This window comes from Anopheles coluzzii, chromosome 3 (assembly GCF_943734685.1).
Source record: "Anopheles coluzzii chromosome 3, AcolN3, whole genome shotgun sequence".
NCBI classification, from domain to species: domain Eukaryota; kingdom Metazoa; phylum Arthropoda; class Insecta; order Diptera; family Culicidae; genus Anopheles; species Anopheles coluzzii.
Window position 1 is genome coordinate 94,255,625 of NC_064671.1, and position 19,425 is coordinate 94,275,049.

The following is a 19,425-nucleotide window of genomic DNA, read 5'->3' on the forward strand; positions in this document are numbered from 1 at the left end:
GTATTTTTGCACGCAAACATTACTTAACCAATTCAAACACACTTCCACCATTGCGCGCTGCAGTGCTGCAAAGGACGGCTTTGGCACCAGCTGCGATGTGTACGTGTTTAATACGCACACCACCACCACCACCACCACCACTACCTCCATCACAACCACCATGCGCCACAGACGCTGCCCGTCGAAGGGGGGTGTGTTTCCCTTTCGCTTCAATCGCGCGGTTCATGATTGACTGATTGATATCGAATTTATTAATGTGGCCAACCACATCCTGTTTCGACGCTCCGCAGTCGGGCGGTGCATTATTCCCTTCTGTACACGCGCTAGGAGCGATCGGGTCAAGTGAAATAATGTCGACGTATGGTCAATTAAATTTGATGTACAGATAAAAATGCAATGCATGCAAATGCAATCGAGCGGGTGCGATCCAGCGGTAGAGAGGAAAGCTGTTTGGTTGATTGGGTTTATCCGCGAGATCTGCGAATACGGAATAGCAACGATCATCAATTTGTAATGATATTGATGATTAAAATATGTACTTTATAGCGTCCTGCAGCTGGTCAATGAGCTTCTGTCGTCGTTGGTAATCGTAGTAGAATAGAAAGCGTATTTTGAATGGTTATTTCCCCGTGCGTGATTTGTTATTGATTTTAAACCTTTTTTGTTATGTACACTTGATTTTTTTCCCGGTTAGCAATCAGCAATCGGTTAGTGACGATACAATTTCCATTTACCTGAAAAAAGGCACACACGTGGGGAGCTGCTAGGAAAGTGGCCGGAAATGGTGAAATTAGGTAGTCCACAGACCGGCAACACAAGCGAGAGCGCGATACAACACTGGTGGGATGAACAAAAAATCCGTCCTACCGGTCGGTCGTCTCTAGCGCCGCGCCGAAGTGTCTCGCCACGCGCGTTGAAACAAACATCCCCGGCCGGAGCCGGAGGAACGTTGTTCTCAATCGAGCTGATGGAAACCAAAAATTGAGCGTGTTTGTCCGGGGCAAGCTAGGTGGAATAAAAATTGAAGCACTACACGAACGTGTGATACCGGGCTGGCTGGCGGCCGTCGCTCGTTGCGAGAACGAGCCCGGTTTAATTAATGCTTCACCAGACACTCCCGGCCGAACCACTGGCTCCCGGAGTGTTGATCCCAGCCACTGTCGACGGCCAACGGATGCTGGCCGTGGATGAACGGATTCTGTCTGCCGCATGTTCCGTTCTTGTGGCCATCAGACGACCGTAAAGGACACATCCACGAGCAGCAATACCGGTGCACTACGACCGGTGGGACAGTGTTTTGATTTTCCGATCCGAAAGATCGAGTGCGGTTTTTCAACAGCAAGTGTTTGTGTGTGTGGGAGAAAAAAGCTTTTGTGGAGACTGTTGGTTTTGAAGTTTGGCCAGAAGCTTGTACCACATGCGATTGCGTAGATTGCGGTCTGTGTTGTGTTGTGCAATCGAATTCGGAGCCGGTTTCTTGCTCCACCTACCCACAAACACACACACGCACACACATTCTATCAAAGGGTTTGGGTGTATGTCGTGTGTTAATGCAGGAAGGTCCACCTTGTTTTTTGCGGGTGGTCCATGTGTCCTGGTCGATTTGCATCATGAATTGTGGTTTTCGGGGGAACGAATCGGAAACGCAATCGGTTTATTGATGCTCCATTTTGTTTTCCACGTGCTAGAGATGAAACGAAAAGCTCAGATTGAAAGCTACACACCAAACTTGTGGGATGTGCACATGAAACAGGCAGTAACGACCAAATCAGCTGACAATACTGAGGGAAATATGCTCAGGTTTGACATTGCTACACCGGACGAACTTGAAACCAGCCAACTTTTTTTTGGTAAAGAACATGAATAGTATAGACACTTTCGCGGAATGAAGGAACTCGGCAAGCTTCATTAAACGCAACCAACGCACTTTTTTATGGGGCAATTTCACCTTCCAAGTGCTTTAAATTGATATTTCGGCTCCATTCCAAGCTTCCAGCCCATCAAGGTAAACAGGTTCCTATCAGGTTTTCATTTACCGACACGCACACAAACACCGGCACAACGCATTATAGCAGTGCTCTATAAACCCACCGTTAAAGCATCGTTGCCAGGTGTTTCCTTCTCGAAATGACCCAATAAACCACATCCCGTCGTTGCCGAAGAAAGCGCGCGTCCACGAAGCAGGCGCAGGATACTTGGATGGGTGTGTGCGACGGGTGGCAAGCGAAATTGTTCGAATATATTAAAGCACTCGGATGGTGGGCCGTACACACACCAATTCGGCCAATTTCTAAGCTTGTTTTTTTTTTTCATCCGTCCCACCCGATTTCCCGGCTCCATGTACTTCTTCTAATAGGAAAAAGGTTTCGGCCGACGGATACGCCGTTAAAACGGTCCGTCACCATTGCTGCTCCGTTCGGTTTCGTGCGCATGCGGTAAGCAATTATGGTAGCCATTTACGAAAACCACAGCTTCAGCTCACGAGAGGCCTCGGAAGCTAATGTATGGATGACATTTCCGGGCTTCAAACGACTCGACGATGGTGGCGTCGTACGTCTTTTGTTGTCGATTTTGATACCAAAGTCTAGGGACAAAATGAAGGGGCGGGTGGCGATAAATGGCTCTCCGCAAAAGAAAATGGGTACTTCAAACCGGTGTGGGATGACTGGTGGTTCGTTTTAATGAATCGAACGGTTCTCCGGGGCCAACCGGATTTGCCCGAACAGCAAATAAAGGATGCAGGCCAATTTGCAGCAGCCCCATCCGGCCCACCGGGCCACGCCACGACACCTTCACCCCGGGAACGAGACGGAAAATTGAAGGTAATTGAAACTAATGGCTAATAAAATGTGTGAGAGCGGTTTGAAATTTGGCGTAAAATTTATCACCGCTTGGGTTGCGTGCGATAAGGCTGCATGCATTTGTTTTCTGCACCGATAGGCGCCGGGGAAGTGTAGTGTAGTGGATGGGAGTATTGGACAAAACCGTAATATTATATTTAATAAAAATTGATTTTAATACTTATTTTATGCAACCGTGAAACGGTTTTTATCAATCAGCTACCGATTGCTGATCGCGAACGAGCTGAAATCAATTCAACCGGTGCACATCAATGATAATCGTGCCCTATTAATAAACGAGTGCAAGTGAATATTCATTGAGGAATTAACTAACCTGTGGCGATTCATTCGACCACCATTATCGATGCTCAGGGGGGATTATATCATCACCTTTTCGCAAAACCGACATCCAGCAAACCAGCAAGATAGAAGCAACGCTTCCAGATGGGTAAACCACACGCAGCAAATGAATGTCGAACAGAATTCCGACCACGTTTTTCCGACGACCAAAGTCACACTTCATCGAGTTCGGACACACGTTCTTAATTTGATTCAGGAGAAAGAGAGAGAGAGAGAGAGAGAGAGAGAGAGAGAGAGAGATAGAGAGAGAGAGAGAGAGAGAGAACAAATGAATGCAAAAACAAGTTTGTGACATATGTGGGAACGATCAGGTAGAAGATTATTTACCTATAATCCACTACAACCTAGTCACGTTTTCATTTGAGCAAAGCCACGAGGATGTGCTTTGTCCGGCGTGGCTTCTGGTTCTTTTTTCCGCTGCCCACGTGCCTGCGTCATCCGTTCGCACATTTTCCGTGGCTCATTTCCTACCGACCCACTGTCCAGGCCATTTCATTACACCCGAAGTAGAACCCTCCGGGGAGCATTGGGCGCACCCATCGGAACCGTCGTGGATAAATATAGATGTTAATCAAGTTTGCGACGAGCGGCGGAAGTTGTCCAGAGCATTAGTTCCTCCCCCGACCCACGCTACTCGCGAGCCTGCGAAGAAATGTCTCGTGCAGCACGTGGCATCTCGCGCGCCCAATCTTGATGCGCAAAACCGGGACGGAGGCGGAATGGCGATGTGTTCGCCAGCACACATGCGTCCGGACGCGTATGTGCCTCCCATCGCTAATCACGCATAATTTTCCCTCTTCCCTGGATAGCCCAACATGCACACTCACACACTGTTACAGCCACGAGTGTGTGTGTGTGTGTTTTAGCAGCTAGCAGCACTAATTGAGCCATAGTCATCATGAAACATGCCGTGAAAATAGCACTCGCAATGGGCCACGCTAACGGGCGCGCGAAACAGCAATGGGAAGGGAAGATTAATAAATAATTACCGTCACTAATCAATTTTCCGCCCAGAGCAACACGTTTTGCGGGCAAATTAATTGAATCGTGCACGCCAGCCAGCCGGGTGTCTCTTTTGCGCGAGCGAGCAAGACGAGCGACGGGACAGGAATGTGAATTTTCGTACCATATTTACCATAGTCGAACCTCCGGGTTTCCTTTTCTCCGGGTCTGACCGTCCTAGAAGGCGATGATTACATAGGAATTTATACAGGGGCATTAACATTTTGAATTTCTTCACCGTGGCCTACATTACATTCCCAGGAATTGGGGTTCCATTCGGGTTATTGATTTAATATGTTGCACTGTTTTCTACAAAAAAACACGCGACAAACTAAATCCTTTAATTCAATCCTTTCAATTTGAATGGAAAATAAATGTAATCATCGATTTATTATGTTGGAATTTTGTTTGATCTGCTTTGAGGAATATAGCCCACATATACCCGGAATCCCCCGCTCGTCCGCTCTCGTCGGCCAAGGGGCGATGATGATGACGGTGGCGAAAATTTGCGAACAAAACCTTTTCCACCTCATCAACGGAAATCCCACACAAGTTCGATCCAGAGGAAACCTTTCTTAAACACCCAAGTCGTGTCCCATTAATCCTCAGCTGCTGCAGCCCATCCTCCCCTTAACGCCACTTTCTTCGGCGAAATTATCACATACTCTGCGGGCTCTTGGCCCGAGAAAGTTTGTCGACCGATGGCGGATCATCCAGAGGGAAGGGCGTTGGTTGGTGGTGGTTCTATCGACAGCGTTACTAGGAACTGTCGACCATGGGGAAGTTCACGCCTCATCTACCGGTGGCGGTGCGATGTACGAAATTGGGGATAAATTAGGGAAACCATTTTCTTTTCGGGGATTTTCCGCTAAGCAGAGTTTCTTGAAGTGGTTTTGCTGCGAAGCTTTCCGATCGTTGTGGGGAGTACTGAATATTAAATAGGTAAAGCTGTATCCAGTAAGCAGACGACAGTGCTGAACATTAAAAGGCTTTTAGGTACGCTCACTAGCAGCGTTAGGTATCTCCTTCTTCGTCACAAATATATCGTTAGGTTGGCTGATGCAATTGAATAATTAACTCAAAATGAATCATCGATGTTTTGCGCAATGATGTAATGTTACATCATTTTCTGAACAAAAGCAAAACAGCTCAACACACGAAACATATGAAATAATCATTACTTGGCACGAAGAATCTTTCAAGGGCGTTTGGTGCTTAGAGCTTCTCCAGTGCGAAGGAAGAAGAAAATGGTTCGTGTAAACTTTCCCTGAAATGAAAATAATTGGATCCCACCTCCTCGTTGTTCGACACAACTTCGTAAGAGGTGCACCGGATGGAAGCATTAGCAACAAGAGCATCCAGCTAAATGCAGTTCAGTTGTACAAACACTGCCAGCAAATGTTTTCACTCACACTCCCCTTTCCCTCGGTGTTTAAACCTTTCCAATCGAAGCCTTTTCCCTCCGTAAGTGCGGGAAAGTTTTCCTAGTAATTGATGAAAACTATCTGCCGCTTGAAGACGTTGTGATGCCATTCCGCTGCGGTCGGTGAATTCCATTTGTGCCCCGCCGTTTGCACAGCGACTGCCGATGGCGAAACCAAATTGATACATATTTGATACCACCTATACTGCTTTCCATCCAGTATCGGTACAGTACAGACAATGTGATTGCTGTTTCAATTTATCGCATAACGGCGCTGTTCATAACCTATCGAAAATTGATTGATTATTCTTCTCGCTCATGAAAATCGCTGCACGATGAACCTGAAAAGAAACCCGATTTCAACCACAACAATGCGCGACCGATCTCGATGCTTGCCGCGTAGATTCGACCGCTTCCGATTATTGTTCCGAATAGTTGCAGCGAATAGGTACAAACTATCAGGAAGATATTCGTTGCCGGTCGATTTCCTGCCTCGTCTCCTATCTGGCAATGCTTTTTTCCCTCCCGCATTCCCAGATTCAAACAAATCGAAACAGCTTATGGCACCTCTCCTTACACTCATTCATTGTGCGTACTCACAAATCTCTTTCCCTCTCTCTCTCTCTCTCTATCTCTCCTGTTCTGTTTCACCAGGAGCAACCACAGTGGTAACAATGGCTCGAACAACTCCTCCCAACCGTCGTCGGCGGGCGCTTCCGGGCCATCGATCCACTCGTCGGAAAACCTGAGCACCGGCCTGAACGCATCCACGCCGCTGACATCGAACGGCAGCGTCAGTCTACCGAACGGGGTCGCGCCGGGGACGGGGGTGCCGGGCCCGGGCAGTGGCGGCTTAAATGGCGATAATTTCCTCAACAACAACAGTGGCAGCGGGGGCGGTAATAGCAACGGCACCGGCACCAGCAATGCGAGCAGCACGAACGGCACTAACGGCAACACCCACAGCAACGGACCGGGCGCCAACAACAACCACAACAGCAACAACAACAGCATCGACAACGGCATCGCCGAGATCTGTGACGTGCCCGACTCGGTGGCAAACCAGAAGCGACATGTGAGTAGAACCGTAGCTTTGGAGAGGGTTAGATGGAGGGACGGGGGCAAGAATAGGAGGCAGTTTGTTTGTGGGTCGCGCTCTGGAAACCCCGGAGTTCGCTCGATGTCAATTTGGCCAATTGTCAGGCCACATACCGTCAGGCCGCTATGTGGGTTAGCTTCGTGTGCTCCGGGGGTGCAGACGATGCGCGGCAAAGAGTACGTAAATATTTCGGCCAATGTTTTCTGGGCAAAAGTGATGGACCAATGTGGGCGAGAGCGATGGATGGATTTGGAATTTCACAACCGCGATGGACTCGTTGCAATTTCAGAGAGTGTGAACACAATTTTGACATTAGTCGCACACGACGTCTGTAGATGGGAGTAGTTCGGAGAAAGGTGATTACATTTGTATATTTGCTATGTAGGTTGAACGTTTACAGGAACTTGTTGAATAGCACACATTTTGTATATTACAAATTATTACGCTGTAGCATCTTGGAAATTGACACATAACACGTTAGGACACGCGTGCCGCAATTATTGTTTAAATCGATTGAAGCTTCTAGGGACAACCAATTCACCGAATAGGTTGAAATATTATTGCAAACACATCAAACAGTGGCCACTAATTCAATTACTGTTCTACTTATCCCCAAACCCAGGTTCGTGTCATCAAATCGGACAACAACGGTCTCGGCATCTCGATCAAGGGCGGGCGCGAAAACCGGATGCCGATACTCATTTCGAAAATATTCCGCGGCATGGCGGCAGACAACGCGAAAGGCCTGTACGTCGGTGACGCCATCCTGTCCGTCAATGGGGAGGATCTGCGGGACGCGACGCACGAGGAGGCGGTCCGGGCGCTCAAACGGGCCGGCCGGGTGGTCGATCTCGAAGGTAAGAAGAATCGATTGTAAGGCTTGATTTGTCGTATTTTCTTTCACACCCTCAACCCGGATGTGGCACCACCCGGGAGGTTGGCCGGATGTTGAAATGTCTCCGTTCAGGATACGACCCGTTCAAAGTGATTGCACAACACGGGCTGGTGGGCGTATTTGTTTTGACAGGGCGGCAGCCCTCGGTGTTATGGAGCAGCTTCGTAAGCCGCTTAGGTCAAACCCCATTCGAAGTTGATGGAAAATTTCAAAGACTCTTTTCAATAAACGAAAACTCAGTGTTTCACCGTTAGAAAAGCCTTTAAAGTAAGTTATTATTTGGATTTGAACACGAATGCCTTCGAAACAACAGTGAAAATAGTCACGATGTACCAGTCGAAAATTGCGAAAAGAAGTTGTAAAGCGCATTGCCTACATTTAGGGGCTTTTTGCGCGTTTTTGCACGTTCGATTGCACAGCCGAATGCGAACAAAACAACACTCCATTTCGTTGGCTCGATTGTGTGTGTGTACGCACGCACGCACTTCCTGTCGCTTCATATCCGGGTGGCATAAATGTGTGGTACGTAATAAGAGTAGAAACTCCAACCAAACAGACACACGGATTGCATAATTCAAACGTCATGTACTGGCTGCTCCTTTGTCTTGTCGAGCCGGGCGAGCAGCACAGCGCAAACCGAGACCACCAACCACACAGCGTAGCCGAGCTGTGTATGACAGAATGGGAATTGGAAATATGCCTTCATGTAACAACGCGTCTGTGTGTATGCACGGCGCGTTTGTTAAAAACCTGTCTTACAAAGCGACACGAAGCAGAAAGACAACACGGAAAAAATCGAATAGCAATGGCACGCATCTTCCTCGAATGCGCGTGCGATACGTGAACACATTGGCAGGATGAGTGGCATTGAAATTGGGTTCATGATTTATAAGAACGACCGTGTGGCTACACAACCGGAATAGGTAATGAGAGTGTGCACTTTTGCGCGAAACAAGCGCATTGCTTGGCAGGTCGATCTTTTTTTTTCTGCCGCTGTCTATTTGTTCTTCTAGATTGGTTCTAAAAAGTGCGTGAGAGCATCAGGAACACACTTGAGATGAAAACAAAACAATTCAATATCTCCGAGAAGGAAAACATCGAGAGGATAAGCTGCACAAGGCGGCACACGGCAAACGTTTCGCCCGTCAACAGCGCTAGCCTGCTGATTAAGGATGCATTTGGCTTTGTTTGTTTTTACTCGGCTCTATTCCAATCCGAGCAAAAACAGAGGCCAACAGTTGAGCGACCGGTGCTGCCTTCACTTCATATTTTAGTTGCTTCGATATATTTTCCTCCTGCAGCGACTCTTTTCACTCGGTAGCTTGCCAAGCACGGAGAGCCATTTTTATTGCTAGTGACAGGCTGTATTTGTATTTGCGTTCTGTTTTTTCTTCTACCCTTCATGTTTGTTCCATTCAACGATGGAAACATCGTTGCTCGGATCGTGCCTTTTCCCCCGCTAAAGCATTGTAGCGGACGCTTCTGCGTGCAATAAATACCATCACGGTAGATTATAACGTTGCTTGAGTTTGGTGCGTGCTGTGGCAACTCATTAGTTGAGTGAAGAAGGCGAAAACATTAAGAGAAATCGGTTTAGCTGCCGGAGCGATGGAGGCGCATGGTGGTTCAGTTGCATATGCGTTTTGCTTGAAGGAAATTATTTAATATTATTTACGATTTATGATATTGGGGATATTTCAACGTTTTTTACAGTATATTATTCTATTAACGTTTAACCAGTCATATTCGATCCTCTAAATCTCTGCTTTAAGCAGAGTCATTAATATTTCTCTCACAAAGTCAACCTTTTTTGTCAAACAACATATCCACGTAATCAGTGCTACAGTCGGAAAGCAATTTACAATACCACCAAATTAAACCACCACCGTAACATACGCACCAGAAACAACCACCACACCTCCGGTCTTTGGTGAAGAAGATTACATTTCCGAAAAACCACATCGCTGGTCACACGCACTGTCACGGCAGGCCGACTCGTCACGTCGGGGCGAAATTAAAATGTCGACAGAATTGAAACATTAATTTGCGGTTTTGGGGCACTTTCCTTCGGTACCAGAGACCGTGGCACCTAGCGACCTTACGGGAGGTCGTGAAAGGCGAACGGCCTGTCCCAGCTTTTCGGGGGGGAATGGAAATATTGCTTTAGAACATGGTGACACCTCGTGCCGGCGCATTTCTTAAGGAGTTCAACAGTTAGCCACAGACGTGACCAAATGTTCTCATTTTCCCACACCAGTCTGGTGTGGCGCTGGAGGCGAATATTATGGTGACCGTAATAAATTTGCAGGTCTAGAATTAACCACAAGCCCTGCTTCTCCTGCTAGCAAGAAATGCCATGGGCGCTTCCCGAGAAGGTTGTAAGTTGTGTAGAGGGGAACCGAGAAGCTAAATTGAAACGTAAAAAAATGCCACAAAAAGTAGCAGAACTAAAGAAATGCAATGGTAACGCGAATTTAATCACGCTAACATTTTTCTACGTCCAGCAACAAAATGGGATGAGGGTTCAGGTTCAGGACCAAAGGGAAAGAAACCGAGAAAACCAAGCCTATTATTTTGTGCTTTATTTTAGACTTTAAAATTAACTGCTCATGCTCATTTTCCTTTTAAGTTTTTATGGATTTTCAAGAGAAATTATCCATCATGACAAGAAAAATCGATGACACCTGTACTTGTTCCCAATCGCTGCATCCACGGATGCGTGCAATCTAGCAAAAAACAACTGCGTTTTTTAATCATTAGCCTTCAACCGCTGCCGCTCTCTATTGGCTCTATCATCTTTTATCCCATCAAACACTTATTCCTGAGTGTCTCTTCCCGGAACACCCTTTCCCTCCGCATTTGCTACCACAGGAATCAGCTGCTTCTGGGTGCAAACGCAAATTGATTACACCCGAATGGATTGCTAATGGTGGATGACCGGATGCGACGAACGATCCACCTTGGAACATTCATGCTGTAGTCACACATACGCGCGCGCATCATTGCCTACCATTATCTGTTCCGGTCGCGGGTGGCAAATAGACGAGAGGGAAAATGACGGCAAAAAAGGTCAACATGTGGGAGGTTAATTAAGCTAATCCGATAATTGCTTCCTAACGAGCTACTTTCTTTCCCGCCCAGGCGAAAGGGAGCGATCGCACGCAAAAGGGTTGCATCAGTGTGTGTAGGTGTGTGTGCGTCCATAGTGTGACAAAGTGTCAGTAGCGGGCGACATCCTCAAAACGGGGGCTGTTCCCTTGGCAAACAATCACCCAAGAGGGATGCTTTTAAAGTACCCTGACCCGCTGACATTGGTTCGATTGCAACGCGGCGCTCACTTGCGCATCCACTCCGATACCATTCAATCGTCCAGCAAGGGAGTGGGCGGAAAAGCGCCAACGATTTCTAGATCGAGCTGATGTTTCACTTAGCGAGGTGTGGTGAGAAGACAAAGGCAAACACAAAACAAAAAAAAGCGCGTCGTGGCAGCAAATGTGGTTATCCTTTTATCCCTTTGGTTGCGTAGCCGCGCTGCGTTCGGTGGCACAATTCCCGAAGCGTAATGGATTCTGTGTAGTGGCGGCTGTTTGTGTGGATAAAAATACGCATACATAGGACCGAGCAGCCCGTTTCTAGGTTAAATAAACAAATAAAATCCACTAACGAATGAGACCGAGCATGAGTGTGCTTCCGGCCGGCGGGGCAAAAGAGTGTAAAAAAGTAATGATAGCGGACGGTAGTAGTTTTGCACAGAATGGCCCTCCTAAACACGGCCGGCTCCTTCCGGCTCCGAGCATCGAATCAAATGAGTGTTGCTGAGTGTCGGAATGCCTCTTTAGGGACGCACAGCGCCGAAACCCGGAAGTTGTTATCCTTCCTGCTTCGAGCGTGCGAACGCAGGAGAGGGGACGCAGGTGACCAAATTGAATCAATCCCTCCTCCTGCTGCTGCGTGTGTGTGTGGTATGTGTGGGGTAACGGGATTTCGGGAAAATCATTGGTAAAACCTTCTCCGAGGGCTCTTAGTCAGACAGAATAAAACGACCGAAGGGAGTGGAAGGTAAGATGCAAGAGAAAAGGAATGGAGGAATCGGAAATGGTTTCAAGTGCTAAGTGGCAAACGGTACCACCCGCTCGTTCTTTTTTCTCTGCGTTGATGTTGTTCCCATTCGCACACACAAAGAGCTGAAGCTACAAAATGGACCACACAAATGGACCCTAAATGATACAGTCGCTCTCTAGGGACACCTCGTGGTGTGTTCCGTGTGTGTGTGTGTATGTGGAAGCTGCTCGAAGTTTCGAATGGTGTTTCCTGTGGCATAAAGGGGACGCATTTTTCCTCGCCAGTCGGTTGTACAATAAAAAGGCATGTGTTTTTTTTTTCTACCAGATTATTTGAGCTCCTCCTACCTTGGGCAGATGAGTGCGGGGTAGCCGTTCACGTTCTTAAGAAACGAACTACGAGAACGAGAAAAGATCTGAATGGTAAGAGAACGAACAGGTTTTTGGGAAGGTTTTTTGTTTTTTCGTGTCCAGAAAATTCAATTCACAGGACACACCGGTCTTGTAGTTAGCAGATACCATTAGCCATCACAGCGTTATGATACAACCGCACAGCAACCTCTATCACGGCGCACCGTGATGTCCGTACGTCCGGTGACAATCGCATCAACACCTGCGAGGTTCAACGGTAAGGTTAAGGTGACCATTTGCGTAAATGTTTAGCAATCGACCTCTACTAACGGTTAGCAGGTGTGCCACTAGACGAACTTGCGCAAAGCACCGGCAAAGTTTCGCTAAGCCCCGAAAGATATCTTTTGTGACTTTCGCAACCCCTTTTGCTCCTTCTCCGCCCCACCAGGCCAATGAAGATGGTCGAAATGCCGTGCCGTGATTTTATTACCTTACAATAAAACAGTGCATTTTATGGGGTCGAGCTTTATGAGGGAGAAGAGGACGCTGAGAGCACAGCAACAATGAAAAGCGGAAGTCAATCGTAAGGGGTTACACGCCAGAGCACCGAAGGAGCTTCGTTGTTGCTTGGGACTAGGAGGAGGAAGAGGAGAACCACACATTACAAGCTTACCGAGAACGTTCACCCCAAAACCGGGGAAGCTTCTTATCGATGCCGTCGTAAATTATTCGCCCATAAAAAGTAACTGAAAACGGATTTGGGTTCGAGAGGGTGGCGGTGTCGTTGGTTTCACAAATTAAAGATGACAACAATCGATCGGAAAATCCGTCCGAGCACGAAATGTTGGAACAGATCGATGAGGTGGGCTGAAGTTAAGCGTTTATTACACAGCGGGAAAAGTTTGCTTCAAGCAATTCAAATTTATGCTTCTCATTTACTGGCAAAACGTACCTAACTTTGACGCATTCGAATCGGGGATAAGATAAAAGCCTTTTCCCTCGTCTAAAAACACGCCAGATAACGCCAGAAAAGGCGCTCCATTGCCAGGAAATGATCGCCACCAGCGTCGCAAAAAAAAACCCCAGCCAAACCGACCTTTATTCTCACTTTTTATCGGCCTGCAATCTTTATCATTCTTTGCAAAGGGCTAACTGCATGGCAAACAGCTTTACCCACCGACGCTGGGGCAGCTCTCGCACCGGCCGTAGGAAAATGTTTCGCTTAGGTGACAAAAAATCACGATCATTTGCTCTTTCTGACCGTCCCTGAACACGGATTGAATGGGATTTTTCAGTGGCAAAAAATTGGCAACAAGCCTTTTCTTCTCCCACCGCGAAACTGTGTGTCACATTCCAAGCGGCCGGCCCTAGAGGCGAGGGCAGTATTCCGCATAATTCAGGAAATAATAAAACCATTCTGCTGCACCCATTTATCATCGCATTATTTCCTTCCGGGGTTTTGGAAAAGATGGAAGCAAATAAAGAATAAGCGTCATCCACCGGCCAACCACGCATCGTGCCCGGGCATTGCGATGGGAGGGAATGGAGTTTGTACTCCCGGGGGCGAGTCATTGTCCTTCGGGCTGATCGGTAGAGTTTTGCAAAACTTTACACCGCACAAAAAAGGGCAACGTCCATGCCCGTCCAACAACAACAACAACAAGCAAGGCTCACCGCAGCTGGAATTTGAACGACACTAAAACGACCCACACAAGGACGCAAGTACACAGTGGCTCATAAAAATCGCATTTCGAAGCATTCCGAACAATAAAAAATAAACCATTCACAAAAATACACTGACGCATCAGATCAGAGAAGAGGGAAGAAAAAACAATCGGGAGCACCGGCTATGTGTGTGTGTGTGTGTATGTGGTGCTTATGAGATAGAGGGGGAAAACACTTACATCACTATACTGTTCGAGCTGGATGCAGAAGCGTTATGAAGGTTCCTGGACGGTTCGTTGGACGAACCTAAAAACAACCACCTTTAACTCATGGGTTAAAGAAACAACACAACAAAGAACGAAGGGAAAAACTCCCATCAGTACACATAAAAACACAAGCCTGGAAGCTTCCCGACCAACAAGAAACTGTTTTTATTGTGGTACGCAATTTCTCAAGAGACATCAGGGACACGATTTCCTGAAAGTCCATTCACTCCCGTCCTGGCACTTGGGAGGAAAGTGGACAAAGGAGATTAATCATTTTATCACTCACTGCACGCGTTTTTTTGTTTGTCCCGATAGCGCGTAAATCACTTCCATCCGAGCAAAAGCTGTCGAACAACGGTAAAGTTTGCGCTTGTGCGCTGGCATCACGTACTGGATGGGTGCGTGGTTTGGTACTAAGACAAACTCTCAAAACAATTTTGATCAATAGAACCTCGTTTAATGTCACAAAAGAACAGGAAACATTATATTAAACCGCTGCACTATTGAAACATTACAAATACCCACACACACACACACTTTTCCCACCGTTAAAGAATGAAACCATTTACAACGTACAACACATAAAGTTCATAATTCTGTCAAGCAACACGAGACACGAGAATAGTTTGAAAAGATCTTCACAAGAAAGTTGCTCGCAATAGCCGTCGTTGCCGCACCCTCGCGAACACCAAAAGTGTCCTCGTAAAAATAATTACAAGCGCCGGCACGAAAGATGTGCAAAGTTTTCCCACTTTATCGCACCGCTTTTGAATGGTGGGTGAAAATTAAGTTTTTTTTTTCGGTGTACCAACGCGCGCCCTCACTTTGTTTTCTTTCCAATTTTGCTGCACTGCACAGAAAGGGCGAAAGATTCTATTGCAAATTGTACTGCTGCGCCATCGAAATCCTATTTTGCTTTAGTAAAGCAACTGTGGCACACGCTTGTGCGCAAGCAAAATGGCCCCAACAAAACGCTGTAAACAATCGCACAGCCAAAATTGCCATCTCTCATTCGTACCGAAGCGAGCGCGGGAGCAGTTGTTCTCTAATGCAAACCCTCACCGCGACCGGAAGTCGCGCACTTCACGCTTCCCCGAAGGAAGTGTGCGAAGAAATGCATCGTAGCCGCAGAATTTTTCGTATAAATGAAAATTTTAATTTCAATCTACCCCTTCTATCCCTTCTACCCGTGCGTGCGTGTGTTTTCTATCCCGCCACTTCAGCGTTGATGGTTAGAGAACCCCATTGCCTGGAAAGCGCCGTTGTTGCTGTTTCGCTTGTTCCATTTTCCCCTTTTGGAAAAAAACCGCTTCCGGAAGCTACGGCACACAATCTGCGCCATTGTGGCGAATTTTAACGCAACGTGCATCCTCAGCTCTTCAGTTAGAGCGCATAAAAAAAAGAATACGCCACGACGAGTTGCGATAAAACATAGCACACGACACTTAAAATTAAAAGCAGACCCAAGTTGGTGGTGGTCGCTGTACCGGCCCTGATTTGCATGAGGCAAAGTCGTGTCTTCCTGGTGGTTGGAGTGTAACCACCTCCACCTCGAAACCAACGAAGGACTGCTTCGTGTACGTTTTTGTGGCATCGTTTCGTTATTTCTCTCCGCGGTTGGCCAATCGTTGGTTTTCGGGGTGAAAATGTGCAAATTTTTTTTTTTGCGAAGAAGAAACTCGGTACGTGTGCGTGCGCGGAACAGATTCCTGTACAGTGTACCTTCAGTCACGTATTCTATTTAGTAGAAAGCAAAATAATTCTACAACATTGTTTGATTTAAAGTGTTCCTATGCTGCAGTGATTAAACAAAAAACGACCACAATGCATCCTATTTCAATTCCAACGAGGCCACTGATCGCTTCCAGCAGCTATTAGTTCAAAATGTACTTGAGCAAATAGAGACAGGGAGGGCAACGTATCGATTGCACCGTTTTGATTCACTTCACTGCACATTGCTGGGACGGAAAGCTGCACCGGACAGACTTTGTCAACGACGAAGCTGTACCATCCAGACGACCACCACCACGACGACCACGACGACGGTCTGGGTCTGGTCCGCCATTTTGTCGCTTGCCAGTGAGAGCAAATCTTCAGTTTTGGCATGATGAATGGCCCGCGCTGCTCGGCCGCTCGTGTACATAAATCTTTAATTCTATCACAGCCAACCTTTATCCAATGATGGATGAATGGTAAATCTAACAGGAGAGAGCGAGAGAAAACACGCAGAGTAAGGACAGTCCAGTGGTGGAGTGCTTTTTTTGCTGTTGCCTTGTTTCGTTAGGTCCGAGAAGAGGACCGCTTGAACCGATGACTCCGAGCACTTGCATACGAGGACAGGCGAAACTGTGATTAAATTCACACTACTCGTACATGACAGCCCTTCTTAGGCTGTCTGTCCATCAGTGTGTATTTGTTCGTGCAGGGGTGAGTGGTCTGTGTGTGTGTGAAGAGAGAAAGAAGCGGAGTGCCATGAAGCAGTGGGTGTGCGGAATGTTGTATTCGCTTCGAAAGGCATTTTTCATCGCTGGAAGGAGAAGAAGCGATCACGACTTGATATCTTTGTTTATCTGTCCATCAGCAATCATTAATCTTTTCGGTCCAGTGATGCTTCCTGGAAAGGGCACAGCAAATAAACCGAGAGTTATGCTGATGTGGGGAAAGTAAGGAAAAACTGTCAATTTGTAGCCCTGGTGATAGTTTTGGACAACTTCTTGACATTATTTCTCTTCATTATTATGTTTGGAAAGCGTTTACTACTTACACGAGGAAAATAAGTAAACAAGGATATCTTTCAGATTGAAGTTTGAGGAATAGTTCATTTGGTTGGAAATGAGTTTGGAAATTGCGTGGTTGTGTGGTATTTTCATGTCTTTCTTACACTTTTTTGAACCTGCAAGGCACTATCATGCAAAACTGCACACTGCACTCTAATTAATTATACTTTCCCTCGGGCCATACGGATGCACCTTTGCTGTTTGCTGATTGATTACTCTGCACGGAGCTTCGAGACAAACGAGTTCGGTTTCGGCTAGCTAAAGTAACGCTAGTTCACCTCGGCAAGAAACCATACTTCACGCCGTTACAGCGCGCAAACACTACAGCAGTTGTAGCAGTGCCACACAAACACACACACACACTTCCCAAAGGCTGATGAGTTTCGGGGAAGAAATGAAAACTATGCCAAGCGCTTCTTGCTTTTCGACTGCTCGGTTCGTGTAGCATCATCGATCACTTGGTAGAAGGCTAGAAGGCTTTCTCGGTCCATCCGGCCCAGGTGGTGGGTTTGGAAAAATCAATCCCAAAGTCATGTAGGATCCCTTGCCATGGGGAGTAAGATTGATTAGTGGCACTCGGTTGCAAACTGGCAGCGAACAAATACCTTCCGGCCACAAGTCAGACGAGCCACATTTTACCTCTACACTTAGGTGCTACGGTAGATGGGCACCGGCAGAGGTGGCCAGGGTGTTGCGATAATTTGAGGGAATCATCCAAATAGCAGCAGGCTTTGGTAGTAAGTAAAGAGATCGAAACGGTTCGTGATAATTCGGTGCAGATTACTTCTTTATGCTTTCGATGTTGTAGTGATAACGAAACTTTTCATTTCGCTGTCCTTCATTCTTGTCACAATATTGCAAATAACATGGAACAAAGCAATCTCATCTTCATAAAAATCAAATTCAGTTTCTCCACAACAAAGAATTCCATCCCCAAAAAGTAACAATCTCAAACCATCATCATCACCGTCCTCATCATCGAACCGTTTGTTTGAGAAATTTTAATATTTTTCGTTCGAAATTTCAAGCTTCCCTCCGATCCCTCCGACGTCCAGTGGCAAGAAGCAGGCGAGCCCGTTCGTGTGCCGGTCGATAAAACTTAAATGAGCTAGAAAATTAATTGCCTTCCACGGAGGTAGAAACGAAACGAACGCTTGGGAAGCTTTGGAACAGTTGAGCGCAACTGTTACTACACACCAAAGGGTAAACACGAGACACAGTGGGATTGTGCCCGCATTCGTCCGGTCATGGCGTTTGATTTTTGTGATCTGTGAAACAGATTCCAAAGTGTCAAACGATGTTTGGTGAATTGTAAAATTAGTTTATCTCAAGCAGGGTGCGGTCACATAAATGAACAGAGTGCTGATTTCGGGGGAAATGTGTTCGGCTGTTTTCGTTCATAGAACTGTTTTTTCAAAAGATTTTCAAATTATTAGAACTCATCACTCTTTCATACTAATTCAACAGGGAGTAGATCCACATCTGATACCGTTTTTCATGAGAATTTAATATTATTAGCGATGTAAATTTGATTTGCTATCCGAGAAGCTAATGCTGAGCATTGGGAAATTCTACTCCCTGAAGAAGAGCATTATGTAAAAAAGAATATCAAGAGGAGCTTGCAGTAAATTCCATCCTAAGCGACACACCATCTATACGACATGACTATCAAAGAGTCTTTATAGAAACACGCTAAAGCGCCAGGTAGTTTCGATGGAAATCGCTTTTATGAAGGCACTTATAAACTTACCCGAAACTGCACAGGCGAGAAACTGCACGCAGATCGGATAATTTGTTGTACACGAAAGATTCTGCCTCCTAAATCGGCAGTGCTTTTAGGGTTCCCCGGACCGGTTCACTAAACCACCAATAGAGTGGAGTGATCAGGTGTTCCTGGAACAATCTCTTCCATCGAGATCCCGGTTGGGCATGTTATTGCACGTAAGTGAATTCCTGCTAAAACGCTCCTGGAAAAGCTGTGCTTCACTTACACAACAGCGCAGCCGTGCCAAGCGTCTCTGCTGGTACGGGGACATGCTTGAGCATCCGAATAAGGGTGCTATCACTGGCTATCAGTTCGTAATCATCGATTCCATTTCGGACAGCGGTTCGAACAGCGGGAACATTAAAGCGGGATGCTATCATCAAACCACAGCGACCGGGATGAAAGCCTACAGTGCGTCAATCTGAATAGAAATCTGGTCGTGTTTGGCGTGCTGTACGCTTGACAACATCAGATAAGCCACCACTCATCGCTCACATTCTCGCTTGGAGTGTTCTTTCGCTTGCTTTTAAACCGACCACAACCCGCTCCACAAAGCGCTCGGACACGCGATGTCTCAACAGCAACACAAAGCTACCATCAGCAATGGAGTTCAACTCTGTCATCGCGGTCCGTGTGCAACAGTATTAAATCAATTTGTGTTTCATCTACACATGGGCGCTAACAAGGTTCGTCCCAGCCAACCGGAGGACACAATTTCGGTCGCTATTCTGATGTACCGTGAAACCTTTCCCGCGGTTGACGGAAAACAAGCGCTAAGCCACCCGGGATTGGTCGACGTGCTTGAAACACCTGTGAAAGTGCCTACGAGCGAACGGCCTAGGTCAATGTGGTGATGAGTGTGCGGCAACGGGGAGTAGTCCTTCGGAGGCACTTGTTCCCGGAAGTGGCTTTTTTGTCGAT

At 46.8% G+C, this 19,425-nt stretch overlaps 1 protein-coding gene across 5 annotated transcripts in view; it reads left to right on the plus strand.

Annotated features, from left to right (window-relative positions):
* LOC120955532 (beta-1-syntrophin) overlaps nt 1-19,425 on the plus strand; it is a 100,108-nt gene that overhangs the window by 42,985 nt on the left and 37,698 nt on the right. For all 5 annotated transcript variants that reach the window (XM_040376485.2, XM_040376486.2, XM_040376490.2 and 2 more), the window contains exons 4-5: nt 6,280-6,700; nt 7,347-7,581. In XM_040376485.2, the coding sequence (XP_040232419.2) occupies nt 6,280-6,700; nt 7,347-7,581 (656 nt within the window). The remainder of the gene's footprint in view (nt 1-6,279; nt 6,701-7,346; nt 7,582-19,425) is intronic.